This window comes from Talpa europaea (genome assembly GCF_964194135.1).
Source record: "Talpa europaea genome assembly, chromosome: 14".
Taxonomy (NCBI): Eukaryota; Metazoa; Chordata; class Mammalia; order Eulipotyphla; family Talpidae; genus Talpa; species Talpa europaea.
In genome coordinates, this window is record NC_140082.1 from 27,650,942 (window position 1) to 27,667,142 (window position 16,201).

At 36.7% G+C, this 16,201-nt stretch overlaps 1 protein-coding gene across 3 annotated transcripts in view; it reads left to right on the top strand.

The window, feature by feature from the left end:
• ITGA8 (integrin subunit alpha 8) overlaps window positions 1-16,201 on the top strand; it is a gene marked incomplete at its 3' end in the record, with an annotated part of 135,727 nt that overhangs the window by 26,794 nt on the left and 92,732 nt on the right. For 2 of the 3 annotated variants that reach the window (XM_084253882.1, XM_084253880.1), the window contains exons 5-10: window positions 2,974-3,035; window positions 3,986-4,031; window positions 6,535-6,660; window positions 7,876-7,920; window positions 12,536-12,579; window positions 13,741-13,797. In XM_084253882.1, coding sequence (XP_084110008.1) covers window positions 2,974-3,035; window positions 3,986-4,031; window positions 6,535-6,660; window positions 7,876-7,920; window positions 12,536-12,579; window positions 13,741-13,797 — 380 coding nt within the window. The remainder of the gene's footprint in view (window positions 1-2,973; window positions 3,036-3,985; window positions 4,032-6,534; window positions 6,661-7,875; window positions 7,921-12,535; window positions 12,580-13,740; window positions 13,798-16,201) is intronic. The other variant, XM_084253881.1, reaches the window with a different exon arrangement.

The window sequence follows — 16,201 nt, forward strand, 5'->3', positions numbered from 1 at the left end:
GATATATACTTCCAACTAACATTCAGTTTGATCATTTATAAAACTTGTCACTGCTTCTTGTTTGGTGTTTGGCCTGACTGCCTAGGTGATAGGAGAGATCTGATTTAAAAACAGCACTTTAAGAACACCTGTACCCCTATGTTCATTGCAGCACTATTTACAATAGATAAAATCTGGAAACAACCCATATGCCCCAAAATAGATGACTGGATCAAGAAGATGTGACATATATACACAATGGAATATTACTCAGCGATCAAAAAAGATTAACTCAAGCTATTTGCAGCAATGTGGATGGAGCTAGAAGGAATTATGCTCAGCGAAATAAACTAGAAGGAAAAAGAAAAATATCGGATGGTTTCACTTATAGCAGGAATATAGGGGAACCAAATAAGACATCAATGTAAAAAAATTAAACAGTACAAAATACAACAAAGCAAAACAGACAATTATAAATCAGAGGCATCCTTCAGGGAAGGAGGAGGGAGAGGGATAAGAGGGAGAGAGGGAGGAGCACAGGGGACTGAGGTGATGGTGCACGGGTGCATTGCTGAAGGAAACTCTATGGAGACTACACCTGAGGGGGTGGGGAAGCAAATATTGTTTAAAAATGAACAATGACATAAAAAATTTAAAAAAGAAAAAAATTTAAAAAAAAATTAAAACAGCGCTTGGGGTCTGGACTTGTGGGGTAAAAGTCACAGCATGATCTTGAACCATTATCATAAAATACAAATTACAGCACACTCATATCTTGAGTTACAGGGGCACATTAATGCCAATTTATGTACTGTTTATTTTCCTAAATAAAAGAAAAGCTCAGCAAAGGTAGAGTGGAATTTGAGTTGCAGAATAGCTAAGGAAGTTGCCAAGAATTCTTTCAACCCTAGGACACATCCATAGTCTCACATCCTCATGCTCTCTCTCCTACTATGAATACTTCATCCTCCTCAAATCCATCCAAGAAGCAGACTTCCTGCCTTCCCTAAGGAGTTCACAGTTCATTAACACAAAGCCAGCTTGTTCATGAGCATATGGTCAATATCACAGAACAGGAACATCAGCAATATTATTTTCAAAAGAGAATTAAAGAAGCCTCTCATGTTATTTCCACAGCACAGACCCAGCATTGATATTCAGAGCAACATGGGAGCTAATCTGCTCATTCATATGAATGAATGCCTATAGCTCCGTTGGTCATTCATAATTCAGGTGGTGACGGTTTACACACATCTTTCCATTTTGCTTTGGAGCCAACAAATAGTAGTGAATGATCAGTATGATTCCCTAGATTCATGAGATCTCTCTGAGACATAATTGTAAAGTTTACAGATGCTCTGTACTTCTGGGAAGAGCGCTTCCTTCAACTCTCATAAACTATAACTCTGATAGAAATAGTTACTTAGCAAAGGAAAGAAGCTCACATTCTACTATAATCACATTTAAAATAAACATTTGAAGTTGGTTATTTTCTCAATGATTTTTATGAAAAAAAAATTTTTCTTAATTTTTTTTGTTTCCTGTTTTGAAATACAATGATTTCAAAGAATGCTGATATTTCTTCCTTTTGAATAATTTATGATATTAAAAATAAAATCAGAGTTGGTTTTTTAAAAGGTGTGTACATTTTAAAAAATACATTTCTTAAATATATTAAGAAATGGAAAAATGTAGTATTTTAAAAAATAAAGTAGTTTAAAATATAGTATTTTAAAAAATAAGGGGAGATTCTGGAAAAATGGATGATGGCAATGCTAAAATTAGCTAGATACAAGCCAAAAGAAAGAAAATGCAAAAGATTCTGGGAAATGCTAGAAAGGCCAGATTCATTTCACAAAGCTTCCTGCTTGTGAATCCTTCCAGTGATGATATGCATTTCCTGTCCTGCCTGCACTTCAGTTTCCATTCAGGAATTTCCTTAATAAGAGAGGAGTCATTATTCGCTTGTCCACACCTAACTATAAAACAACTGAGATTCCCCATATTCAGCTACATTTTGGGTTGAATCTAAGCACTTTAGAAGCTGTAGAAACTTTTCAAGTACAAGTGACAAGTAATAAATTTCTGATCCTAATGTCCTAGAGACTTCATAGAACAGTATCCTGGGAATCCATGTGTTAGCCTGTGTGAAAGGTCCTACTGGACTTTCAGTTAGTAAATTATACTGGAGAGAGTACGAAGTAAGACATATTTTCTCTTTTGTGAATGCTGGCATTGCAATGTTTCTATGAGATTCACTGGGCTTGCAGATGCAATTTCCAAGTTTACCAACTAATGGTAATAGAAGAATTAAAAATGGATTACCTATTAGAGATCATTAAAGAGATCTGGGTGTCCCCTTTCTGAAGACATTGCTTTTAGGAATCTGCCTCTACTCAGATTACCCTGTCAACACAAAATACCTTACTGCCACATGGAGAATATGGAATATACTTGAGAGATGGGGATTTTATTTCTTCAACAAACATGGGTTGTAAAATCCAGTATCATAATTCCAGCCTTACTTTAGGATTATTACAAAGATAGGAAATGATAGGAAGAGGCTTAATAAATTACTTGGGATAATTTTTTAAATTTTTAAACATATCAATCATTATAAATCTAGAAGTCTATAGAGAAAACAACAGGGTATCCTGAATTGGTTATAAAATATAGCTTGGGGGCCTCCCTGGTGGCACAAGGGGTTAAGATGCAACCTATGAAACAATCTGCAGCCACTGCAGCATGAGTTCCATCCCCAGTCAGGGAGCTACCCACATGGTGCAGCAGACCTCTCCTGACTCGCCTACTGCTCCCCTCAGTAGTGTATTCCAGTCAGTCTGCCTGTTCTGTTCCCCACTCTGTCTTTGGTGGATTCTCTCACCTCCCACACCTCTGGCCTGTACCCCAGTTCTTTTATGCATAAATAAATCTTTTAAAAAATAAAATATAGCTTGGAAATAATGTAACATTGATATATTTTGATCATTCTAGGCAATGCTGATCCTGAAGGCCAGGGTTATTGCCAAGCAGGATTTAGTCTGGATTTTTATAAGGTGAATTCTTTTGGTCTTATAGCTGCTAATATTTATTTTATGTGTCTCATTTTCTTCTTACCCTCAGATTTTCACCACCTCCCCTCCCCCACCAACAAAGGAAGCTCTAGGTATATAGCTAACCTCTAGATTTGACATCTTCATAAATCTCTTTTGTTTGGTCTTTATTAATCTGTACAGAAATGTATATGATGAAAATCAAATCTTTCTTCCCACCCTTTGTCCCTTTGTGATAATAATCATTTTTAACTTAAACATCTCAAAAACACATTAAAGAAATGTACTTCTGAAAAGATCACAAGAATCTATAAAGTTTTATTGCTTAATGATAATTGACTAGTTAAAATTTATATAATATTAAAATTTGCATATCCTTTCATAAAGTTAAAAACATCTAAGTTTTACTTTTTATCATTGTCTTTGTTTTCCCACTGATAGTTAAGGATGCAGGGTATGTAAACCAGGGTTGTAAATAGAAGAGAAAGTTTGCAATTGTTAGTCTGGAGTTTTTGCTCCTATGGGAAGGGGATGGGTTTGCAGATATATGGAAAAAATGGGCATTATTGTGGCCTTGAGATAAACAGGAACTGAATTTTCTTTTTATTGTCAAGGCTCGAAAAACCATGTCTGCTAAATTGTACAGCATTAAACATGTAGCTATTCTGCTTACCTGACAAGGTGCCAAAAACCCAAATTTATATATTCTCAGGGGAGAAAATTAAGTCACATTAAAATTTTTCAATATTTTACACTAAATAATTGAAATCAAAGAGGAAAAAAAAGACCTGTATGACTCAGATATAAGAGCCTTTTTCAAAAACTTCATTTTTCTGTACAACTAATTTTATGTAAAACTAATTGTTCAAATAAAACTTATTAACAATGATTTATCCCCTTTTAAGAAACCTGTTTTTCTTTTTCCAATTGTTGTTGCTGTTTCTATTTTATAGAATGGAGACCTTATTGTGGGAGGACCTGGAAGTTTTTATTGGCAAGGTATGTTCTATTAGAAAAGAAATGCCCATTTGCTGTTACAAACAAGATGGTGGTACAAGGAGTGCAGTGATATGGGTACGGAGGGTGGCAGGGTGGCTAGGGAGTGTCCCCACTGACCAGGCAGGGTATGCGGGTCGAGGTAGCAGTTTTGCCTTTAACCTAAAAATAATGACAGCCCTGTGGTTGATTGTAGCCATATAAATGGGTGACCTTGGCTAAAGCAAGAGTATATTGTCTATCTTGAGAATAATGGGAAACACTGGAGAACTTAAGCATAGGGTTTTCTGATCACATTTACGTTTTGGAAAGATTATTCTGGCTGCAATACAGAAAATGGATTGAAGATGGACCAAAAGGAAGCACCAGCAAACTGACTGTAAGGTTGTATGTGAGTTATAAGTTTCTAAGGTTAACCAGTTACAGGGTTCAGATGAAGATGGTTGCCTCTTAGGAGGGTGATGGTACAGAAAGGAAAAGAAGAGAAAATTGAGAGTCTGGAGACAAAATAGGTAATGGGTTGGACATATGGGGGTGAGGGAGGAGAGCATATCAAGGACATGTTTCTGACTTTTGCAATAGAGTGACTATAGGTGGGTCACACTTACTAAGATGGAGAACACTGGAAGACACAAGTTTGGATTGGGCTAGAGAAGAAAGATTATGAATTTGCTTTAGGTTATGTTGAGTATGAATATGTTTGAGATTTCCAAAAATTTTCACATCAGTATTTAAATTTATGGGCATAAGCCCAGAAAAGCTAGTTTAGGCTGAAATAAAAACTTGTATCATTGGTGATAATGGGAGCTCTGGTGTGGATGGGACGCCTTAAAAGAGATTACAAAGAACATAGACTGAATTTTGGTTGTTAAGTTTAGGATAAAAACAGAGAGAATAGTTGAGAGAATAGTTGAGTGAAGTTTATTCTCTAAAGGGAAACGATCTGATTATGATTAAAAGTCAACAGGAAAGATCCAGGAGATATGGATTGATGATAAAATTTTACATTAAATTGCTGTTAATTTCACATACAACTATGTATATGGACTATGTAATTACATACACAGCTATGAACAGTGAGTAGTTAACATTTCAGTCTTTAAAGATTATTTTTCAAACTGAAAAACTGTATTTTATCCAGCAGATGGATATGAAATAAAAATGATGTGTATTTCAAAAGACTATCTTCTAATTCATTTGATTTATTTTACAGAATTCTTTCTTTTCCTTAAATTGAAAAATGTCTGATACAAATGTTTTCCTGCAAATTAACCATGTCAATAGGATATAGAAACATTTCTCTGATAGCGATAACTTAAAATGTTATTCAGGCTTAAGACTGTAATGTTTATAGAAGTAGTTAAGGGAAACAGCAAAAAGGCAGGGTGTGTGTGGGAAGAGAAAAGGGGACATTTAGCTTTAACCTACAGAAAATTGGCAAATTCTATAGACATTTTTCAAAAATTAATGTGTAAATATCATCTTAACATCAGAACAGTCATTTCATGCAGTCATTTGGAAATATTTATGACCTGACTTGACAATTTTACTCTTTTTGAACTTCAAACAGGAAAACTGAATTATCTGTGACTTCCCCAGGAATAACTTAGGTTTAAAATTAATATTAAATGTTAGTCTTTTAAAAGCACCTCTCCAGTTTTCTCCCAAAGAGTATAAGATCACACTTTTCCATTAGGTGCCCATAATAAATAAGGGAATGTCTAGATATTATAGATGAAAATTACTGGTATTATTTGGATATTTGTCCTCCCAATATAATCACACTTGAAAGCTTCTGACAGTGACTTTATTTGTCAGAAATTATCCCAAGTTCTTATATCAATGTTGGTGGCTATGGATTTTTCTCTTTTTTTGGCCAAAATCCTGGGTCTCATTAGACATTGCTGCTTGTTATAATTTTATGCTCTATGTATGCATTTTAGTATAAAAAGTAAATGGCTCAAATTTTATTTAATTCTTTCCTTTAACTTAGCTGATGTGTTTCACAGTTTACTCAGTCAGTGATTTAGATGTAATACATCTGTACTTTGGAAGAACACAAAAAGTTTTAGAATGCCAAAGCATTCATTGTAACACCAACTAGCTTATTAGCAAAACCATATTACCTGATAGTGCACTCATTGTCTAAGGATCTGTAAGAAGCTATATTTTGGCTAGATGATCTCAAAGTTGCCTTTTATCTAGAACACTCTAGAATAAAAGTTTAATCACATAAATGTTGCCTGCATGTGTTTTCTTACTAAGATATTGCTATCATTTGGAGGTAGAAGAAGTCCATATGGCATAGGCAGCAGGAAGACAGATAAAACTATGTACCTCATCTACTAGCAGTTCTTGTGGCAAGTGGGAGAATTCATCTTTGAAATGCAAGCAAAACCACAGTCATTTTCAAGGGAAAGTGTGTTGTTCAGCTGTTCCGTGTCTGCCAAGGAAGGCTCTGTCTCTTGCACACATTCAGTTAATGTATTAATTTGTTTAAACACAGGTCAAGTGATCACTGCCAGTGTTGCAGATATCATTGCAAATTACTCATTCAAGGATATTCTAAGGAAGTTGACACGAGAAAAACAGACAGAAGTGGCTCCGGCTTCCTATGATGACAGTTACCTTGGTGAGATCCATTGCTCGACCTCTGTGATTTCTCAAAAAACAAGCATATTGAATGTAGATGCAAATTTTATTTCTGGCCTAATCTGATATTATTTGACATCTTATGCAAATTATCTTATTAGCTTGATGAATTCTTAACTATTTTTTATTTCCGTTATCATATATTAACCTACTTGAGTTAACATATATTAACCTACTTGGGTAAATAGCTATTTTATAGGTTTCATAACAGTCTCTTGAACATAAAATGTTTTTCTAGTAGTAGATACTGTGTATTCGAGGAACCACCCAGTGCTACGGGGACTACATGATATCGACCCTTTCAAGTTTCTAGAGCAACGAGAGATATTCCAGTTGTTAGAAAGTTCTCAAAGTTTATTATGAGCAAACCACACAATACTATTTTGCCAATATTTTCCCACCTTTGTTATCCTCAGGGCATTTTGATTATTTGATGAATTTTTTAAAAATATTTTTATTTATTTATGCTTACAAGATCTGGGGCGCAGACAGAGATATGGGGGGGTGAGAGGATTCACCAGAGACAGAGTGGGGAACAGGCAGACTGACTCAAATACACTGCTGAGGGGAGCAGTGGGCGAGACAGGAGAGGTCTGCTGCGCTATATGGGTAGCTCCCTGGCTGGACAGGGATCGAACTCGTGCTGCAGAGGCTGCGGATTGCTTGATAGTGCAGTGCTTAACCCCTTGCGCCACCAGGGAGGCCTTTGATGAATTTTTTTAAAAAAATTATAGTTGTCTTTTGTCACCTCATCTCACTACAGAGCTAAGTAAAATTTGTGGAAAACAATGGTGAAAGGAATTAGGAAGTAGGACTTGGTGATCATCAAAACTAACAAAGCCTGAGAAAAAGGATACTTTTTAGAAGATCTTGTCTGATCGTGATGAATTAGCAATTCTTAAAACCACCATTTATACTTTAGGATGGATTGTGAAGCATGCCTGATTTTAAAAGTGACTTGAGAATCTGACTGTTGTCACATTCAGAAGTAGCACATTTATTAAGCTTCCATGACTTAGTATAAATGTGTTTGTATTGGTTTGATTAATTCTTCCTTTTACAAAACCCTAGACTTTTACATTCAAATTTCTGCACAAAGCAGTTTGATGATAATTCTTTCATTTTCTAGATAAAGCTCATTTGCAAAACCTTCAAATATGTGATTAACTCTTCTTTCTTTTTTTCTTTAAAACAGGATACTCAGTTGCTGCTGGGGAATTTACTGGAGACTCTCAGCAAGGTGAGAGAATTTATTGAATCTGAGTTATTTATAAAACACAGGGGAAGGATAAAATGACCTATAAAGTCCTTTTAAAACTTTCATTTTCTTTGCTACACAGAAATATATAAAAGGAATCCCCAGAATGTATGGTAATATTTTGTAGAAATACAGATAAAATAAATGCTTTGGCAGAGCTTTTTAGATCCTAAAACTTTCATAAGACTGAATATCAATCCTTATAAAATCAAGTTAAGCAATAAAGAGTCTAGCAGTCCCATGTTATGAATGAAGGAAATACAGATGATCACTTTAAGCCATGCTGTTAGTGACAGATCCAATTTCAGAAATCCTTCTTCTTTACGGAAGTCTCTGAAACCTCATATTGGACATGTCCAAACTAAACTCCCCACTGACTCCAACCGACCATCTCCACATCATTTCCTCTTTCCCCTTGGACTCTCACAAACCTCAAATAACAGAACAAAATAACCCTATTCTCATACCTGCTCCCCAGCATTTGTCCTTTGACTTTGTTTTGACTGCCTTCTATGTTTTCAGTCCTCTGATTATCTTTCTACCCTCATGTGCCAGTGATCAGAAGCTATTATTTATTATTTTATGTGTGGCCAATTTCAATTGTCATCTCTTCCAAAATCTTCTAGCTTCCTTCCATCATCTCATTTATTAGCTCTGTGATCTGGTTGCTTAATAGCTCCATAATTTTATTTCACCCTTCTAAAAGAGGGATAATGATGATAATACCATTTACATCATAGGATACTTATGAGGATTAAATCAGTTAATCTTATATATTCATAAAACAGTACAATGCCTGATATATAATAAGTACATTTAAACATTACCTGTAAAAGGAAAGAACCCTTGGATTAAGAGCCATTAGAGATAGAATTGAATAACTAGTACTCTTAAAATGTCAAATCTTACAATCACTCACCTAACAGTTTAGCAAAGTAAACTAAAATTTGCGATATAAGTTTTAAGCATAACATTAGGAAACTCCTCAGAAAAGCAGTTTGTTCTGACCCAAGGAAATTAATGATGGTTCATGACATGTATCATAGGGAAAAATGGTAGATCATTGAGGTTTTCTATTGAATCTCAGAAATATCTAGAAAATGGATCCAAGTTTTAAGTGATTTGTGGGTACCCAAATAAAGGCTCTATCAAAGGACATTGCATTCTATTCATCAGACTACTTTGAGTACAAGGCTGACCATGTTTACTTTCTACTTAATCAGACAATGACTCAAAAATGTTGTATAATCCTACATTCTCACTGTAGAGTCAGATATGGTGAACCCAAGAAAGTGTTCTGATGCTAAGCAATCCGAGGGAAGTCATTTGATATGATAGAGTGTTGGATTTGCCATCAATCCTTGAATTCTCTACTCACCAACTATGTACGATGACTCAACCTTTCTAAGCCTCAGTTTCCCCATAAGTAAAAAAGGGATATGAATGCCTAATTTTGGGAGATTAAATGAGGGAGATATGGCCTTCACTGGGCTTGAGTTTCAGCACTATCTTCACTAGTTTCAGCACTACCTTCACTAGGGGTTGAGTTTCAGCACTATCACCACTATGGCCTGAGTTTGATCCCTGGCCAAGGAGCTGACCGAAACGGTGCAGCAGACCTTTCCTGTCTCGCCCGCTGTTCCCCTTAGCAGTGTGTTTTGATGGATCCACCTGTTCTGCTCCCCACTCTGTCTTGGTGAGTCCTCTCTCACACACACACTCCCATACACCTCGGATTTGCACCCCAGTTCTTCTATGCAAAAATAAAAAAAATAATTAAAAACTGAGGGCTATTTTAAAGCACATGGCACATTGTCTAGTGGGTAGAAGACATTTAGTAAACTCTAGCCTCCTTTTCACTTCTCCCTACTGGGGCTGAGTCAAGTATTTCGAGGTCAGGGATCTAAATTTTTTCCTGAGTGTATTGTTGGTATTAAGAGACCTTGGAAAGTTTTGCCAAAGTTATTGGAATGGATCTAAGAAAAGTCTCCTTTTTTCCCCTCCCGAGGGAATATTTTTGTAGATGACTGACAGTTCTCCTAATTTGCCTTAGACTCCAACCAATTTAACTGTCTTGATAGTTTTAAAATTATTTTGAATATCTTTAATCAACATTACATTTCATAACTCCTTAGTGTTGTGATCATAGGTTGCAGACTACAAAGTTACTGGGTATGATGATTGTTGTTTTTTTCTTTAAACAAAGTTCTGAATATTTGTGCGGTATAAGAAGTAGAGATTGACATGTATCTCAAATGCTATAATTCCCCCTCAATCTTTACTGGTTTGCATGCTTGATACTGAAATTAGTTAACAACATTATATATTTTTAAAGATTTGTTTATGCATACAAGAACTGGGGTATAGGCCAGAGGTGTGGGGAGTGAGAGGATTCACCAGAGACAGAGCAGGGAACAGAACAGGCAGATCAAGTGAAACACACTGCTGGGGGGAGCAGCAAGCAAGTCAGGAGAGGTCTGCTACGCCATGTGAGTTGCTCCCTGGCCGGGGATTGAACTCGTGCTGCAGTGGCTGCAAATAGCTTCACAGGTTGTGTCTTAACCCCTTGTGCCACCAGGGAGGCCCAACATCATTATATTTGATTATGGTTTGCTTTTAGGTGCCAGGAGAATTTAATTCATACCAAATAAAGTTTATTGAAATGTAAGCAGTGTTCAGTTTGACAGCTCTCCTGGCAATGTATCCAGACAACTTAGATTTTCTGAATCCCATTTTATTTTTCATGAACATGCTTCACCTTCCCTGCCCATGCTATCATTGAACTATTCATACTTCCATATAAAGTTAACCCTTCCCTTTGCACAGGATTCCATTCCCTCTCAGGTCACAGGGAGGGGACTCTAGCAATTCTTGATTCTTTAATTCATCGTGATCAATATTTCCCTTGCTACTGGATCATTCCTACTAACATACTAGCATACTGTTACTTCTCCCATCTTAAGAAAATGTCTCTTATTCCACTTCCTTATGAGCTACTACTGATATTGCTCTGCTTCAAAAGAACTTCTCTGCTTGCATTTGTCCATCAGTTCCTGGTCACCCCTTCCCTTAAATTCACTCCTGCTCTACTGCAATTGCTCCTGTCACTCAAACCAGTGTCCTCCATGCAACTCATTGTCCTTGACTATTAGGAATATTTGACAGAGTTAATCACTACCTTCTCGTTTCTTTCCATGGCTTCCAGATACCAGCAGCCCCATCTCCACCTCTTTTACTGGTTTGCCTTCAATTTTACATTAAAGTTTCCCAGAGTTAAATACTTGGATTCTTTCTTCTTTGAGCTCTTAGTAATCCCATCCAGTCTTGTATATTTCTTCGGTTTATACATGGACACATTTTCTAATATCTAGAAACACTACTCAACACACAATATCTTTTTAATAACTACCCCAAACGTAATGTGCTTATAACTGAACTCTTTACTTTCCCACCAGAACTTACTTCTACAGTCTCCATCCTAGTAAATAGCAATGCTGTATTTCCAGTTGCTCAGGCTTTAAACCTTGGAAGTCCACCAAGGACTGTGCTCTTTCTGTCGGTACACCTCTTCCACATCCAATCCATGAACAAATCCTGCTAACTAATCTCTCAAAATGCATACAGAATCTGACCATTTCTCACTCTATAGTTTCTCTTCTGAGCTAAGTCCCCCACCTATGTTACTGCAATCGCTTCCTAACTGATCTCTCTGCTCTCATCCCTGTCTTTTCATAATCTACCTGAAATCCATTGACCAAAGTGGTCGTGTGATAGTAACTGTTACTTTTTACACTAGTACAAAAGATGTCACCCCAGTGAAAGCTGGATAAATCAGAGTTGGAAGTTTAGCCTGCCAATCCCATGCAGACCTGGGAAGTCAGATTTATGTGCTAGAGGCAGAAACACATATAGACTGGTAAAATAAGACTTTTACTCTGATTTCTATTGTCTATAGCAGATGCAAAGGTAAATGCAATATCATGACTTCCAACTTCCAACTGTATAGAGGATGGTTACTCATTTAAAAAGCACTGCCTAGGTATTTACCCAAAGAACACAAAAATATCCATTCCAAAGAGCACCTGCACCCCTATGTTTATAGCAGCACTGTTTACAATATCTAAGCTTTGGAAACAACCCAAATGCCCAAAAATAGATGACTGGATCAAGAAGATGTGGTACATATACACCATGGAATATTACTCAGCATTCAAAAAAGATAAACACATGCAATTTGCAGCAACATGGATGGCGCTGGAAGGGATCATGCTCAGCGAAATAAGCCAGAAAGAAAAAGAAAAATACCGGATGGTCTCACTCATAGCAGGAATCTAGAAAACTTAAATAAGGGACCAGGAAAATGAATAACTATAAGAAAGTGAAAATCAAAATCAACAAAAAACTATGAACCAGAGACACTCTATGGGGGTGGGGGGTGGGGAGGGGAGGGATTGGGGTCAATATAAGGGGGTTGCAATTGTATGGGGAATATAAAAATAAATTTTATTTAAAAACAATAAAAAGCACTGCTTTTAACTGATTTGTTGTATAAAGTATAGGTGAAATTTACCTTCTAAAGGACTATTTTTATTCCCAGAATTGATTGCTGGAGTTCCAAGAGGAGCACAGAACTTTGGCTATGTGAGTACTAAGAGTGCATTGTAGGGCTTTTCCTTTCATGAGCAAAGGCTTGTGTTGATCCTTACAACTTTTAAATCTTTTGAAATACCCTTTAATAGCAATCCATGCTTATTTGCTTATTTAAAAGAAGAAAAAGAAATGAAGCTAAATGCCCCCACCCCATTCTATGTGAGGGATCAGCTATATAATTTTGTGGGATCTAGAGCAAAATGAAAATATAAGGGCCCTTGCTCAAAATTATTAAAAATTTCAGGTCAATAATAGCTGGGCATTAAACCAACTGTAGAGCCCCTCTAAGCCTGGGACCTATGTGATTATACAGTCCCACATCCATGAAGCCAGCCCTAGCCTTGTCCATTATCTTGGAATAATTACAGAAGTTACCAATGTTGATATGATCAGCATTTTAATTTGTCTCACATGGTGAAAATAAAAAAAAATAGTTATTTCATCTGTGTATTAGTTTTCTGGAACTACAGACTAAGTGGCTTAAAACAACTTAAATTTATTCTCTCACAATTCAAGAGGGCAGAAGTCTGATATCAAGACTTCGGCAGGGTCACGCTCCCTCCAATGCATGTAGGAGTGGATTTGTCTTCAAGCTTCTAGTGACCCTTACTTTTCCTGGGCATGTTCCAGCATAACTTCAGTCTGTGCCTCTGTCTGCATATGGCATTCTGCCATCTAAATCTATGTGTGTTCTCTCCTTTCTCATAAGGACACCAGTCATTGGGGATAGGGCCCACCCTAAATCCATGATGATTTCATCCCAAGTCCAAAGACTTTATTTCCAAACCAAGTTACCTCCTGAAGTTTTGGGTAGTTATGAATTTTGAAGACATGCTATTCACACCTATTATAACTAGTTCCCACAAAATAGGAAAAGAAAAGCCACAGACCTTATGAAAAGAAAAACATATTTTAAATCATGTTTTCAAGTCTTCAGATAAATAAGCATGCATTATTCTTGAAAGGATCCCAGATTGAACCACAAACAAAAATTTTCATGGGATTAAAAAAATCATTCATATGGGCTTTTTTGTTTGATATGTAGTTAATCTTTTATCACACTTCACAACAATTTCAAAAGGAGTTATGTTGCAATTTTATTTTCTAATTCTATGTCAAATGATATAATCTATCCAATTTCTATGATTTCAGGTTTCGATTATAAACTCAACAGATATGACCTTTATTCAGAATTTCACTGGTGAACAGGTAAAGATATTTTAATATTAAATAGTTAATGTCATTCTGTACTAATAGTATATTGTGATATTCACATTATCTATTCATTGATAAAACAAATATTAACTGAGCCCTACTAGGTACTGGAAGCTGTTCTAGGCATTGGGAATACAGCTCTCATCAGATAGACAAGAGTCCATCCTTCTTGCAGTAGTGTGAGGAGGGGAAAGGATTTATTAACAAACGTAAATGCTCACAATTTCACATAGTGATAAGTGATATGAAGAAAATATGACAGGGTAATATACTAGGAGAGTTGTTGGCAAGAGAGCTCTTGGGTAGGGTCATACAAGAGCCCTCTCAGGTAACATCTGAGCTGAGTTGAGGTGTGAATGACAGACAGAGCCAACTATGTCATCTTGTGTAGAATGTTCCAGGTAAGGGAGATAGCTAATATCAAGGCTTTGATCAAGAACCAGCTGGGTGTGACTAAGGAGCAAAAAGAAGGTCACAGGGACCATGAATAAGTGAGAGAGGAGTAGGTTTTGGGGACAGAGGGGTCAGAGGCTATTCATGCAAGCCTTTGGGGTTGCATGTGTGAGCCATATTTAGGAGTGTGGAACTGACTGGAAGTGCAGTGGTAAGCTGTTTTTTATTGGCACGAACCTTGCAGTAGTCTAGAAATCCATGAATTATGTCATTTAAGATGTGAGGAAGGGCCATTGTAGAAAGGGCCTGGACTTCAGAAGTGGACACATGAGGACCCCAGTTTTCATAGTGCCAGCTGTGAATTGTGTCACAACAATCACCTGCCTTCTGTGAGCCCTATTTGCAAAAACAAGAATGAAACCTCTACCTTCGAAACTCCCTTTGAAAATGAAATGAATCAAGGATTTTAGATTATTGTGTTCCTAGTATATTCCTATGTTCCTAGTACTCCCCAAGAAAAGAACATCCCCTACTTCCCCCCTTTCTTTCCTTTTCTTTTTGATTAAACAAACCTTAATTCTTTAAGTCTTCTATAATCCAACATGTATGTAAATTTATGAACTTTCAATGATCATAAACTATTGCTTATTTATGTAAGTAATATACAGACCCCTGGTTTCCTGGTTTAACTATACAAAACATCTAAAGTCAATGCACAACTTGTGTTTCTAACTTTCATAAGACTACTTGAGACTTATTCAGAAACAGAATGACAAATTTAATTAAAAATGATATACAAAAAAACCGGGGAAGCAATACATCTAAAATCAGTCCCATTCATTGAATTTGAACAGATGACATTGCTTTGTGGCAACACAGGGTGCCCACAGAGTGATGAGAGTACAGACTGCACTGGGCTGTCAGCTGGATGCTGCCCCCCTCCAAAGTGTGCCTCACAGAAGATGGGGACTTTGTTTCCTCTTCTACCTGCAGTGCCTGCACCACAGCCCAAAGTCAGTGCAAGGTGCTGGATATTCTCTGCTTAGGGAATAACTGCATGGAATGAATCTCTGACTTCTCCCAATTCTGTTCTCAAATTCACACATATAGTCACATTCCTATTTCTGGTGTGGTAGCATGTGGCCTTGACTCAGAGGAAATACATCATGCCTCTGTTCTTTTGGCCAAGTCCAAGAAAAAGTCATATGGATGCCAATCAGATGGTAAAACACAAACACAACCCTGAAGGCATTGAACGTGAGATGGTATCCATATGCTTCAGAACACGTTTATCAGCTCTTCAAGGTTACCATCAAAATGGAAATACTACATTAGCAATAATAAACCAATCCTTATAGGGAATGGACTGTCACTGGAGAATATTTGTTTCTTAGAATCCTGAGAGTCTAAAGATACAAGTTTGAGAACCACAGACTTATTCAAATGAAAGGGCACAATAACATAAATACTTTTAAAAATATTTGGAATGTTTATTCTGTTTTCATTCAAAAGTGGTTGTATCTGATTTTTTTTCTTAGTAATTCCCTGCTTTCAAGTTATTTTTAATAACTTTACATTCAAATTTAAGAACATGTTCAAACCTGACATAGTAGCCAACACTGAGCTCCTCTCTGCCAAAGCACACTGTTTATTCCCTCTTTATCATGCATCTGCCTTGAGATAGCAGGGGTTGGGGTGGGGGGAATTCTGAGTTCTAGTTAGAAGGAGCTCTTGACCACTATATGCTGCATTTAAAAATAAGTTAACAGAAGTCATTAGTAGTATGGGGTAGGTTCTTATGAAGTGACTAAATAATTACTAGTGACAAGTAGTAACCCTGGTGCAGCTGGCACAGCAAGTTGTGATGGAAGAAGCTGAGAACAATGAAGAATTGTTCACAATGGTGATGCCAGCTACCTACAGATTCTCACCAGGTGGGAGACAGAGCATTCTGCTGAGTGTGTGTGTTTGTGTTTGTGTGTGTGCATGTGCACGCACACACACA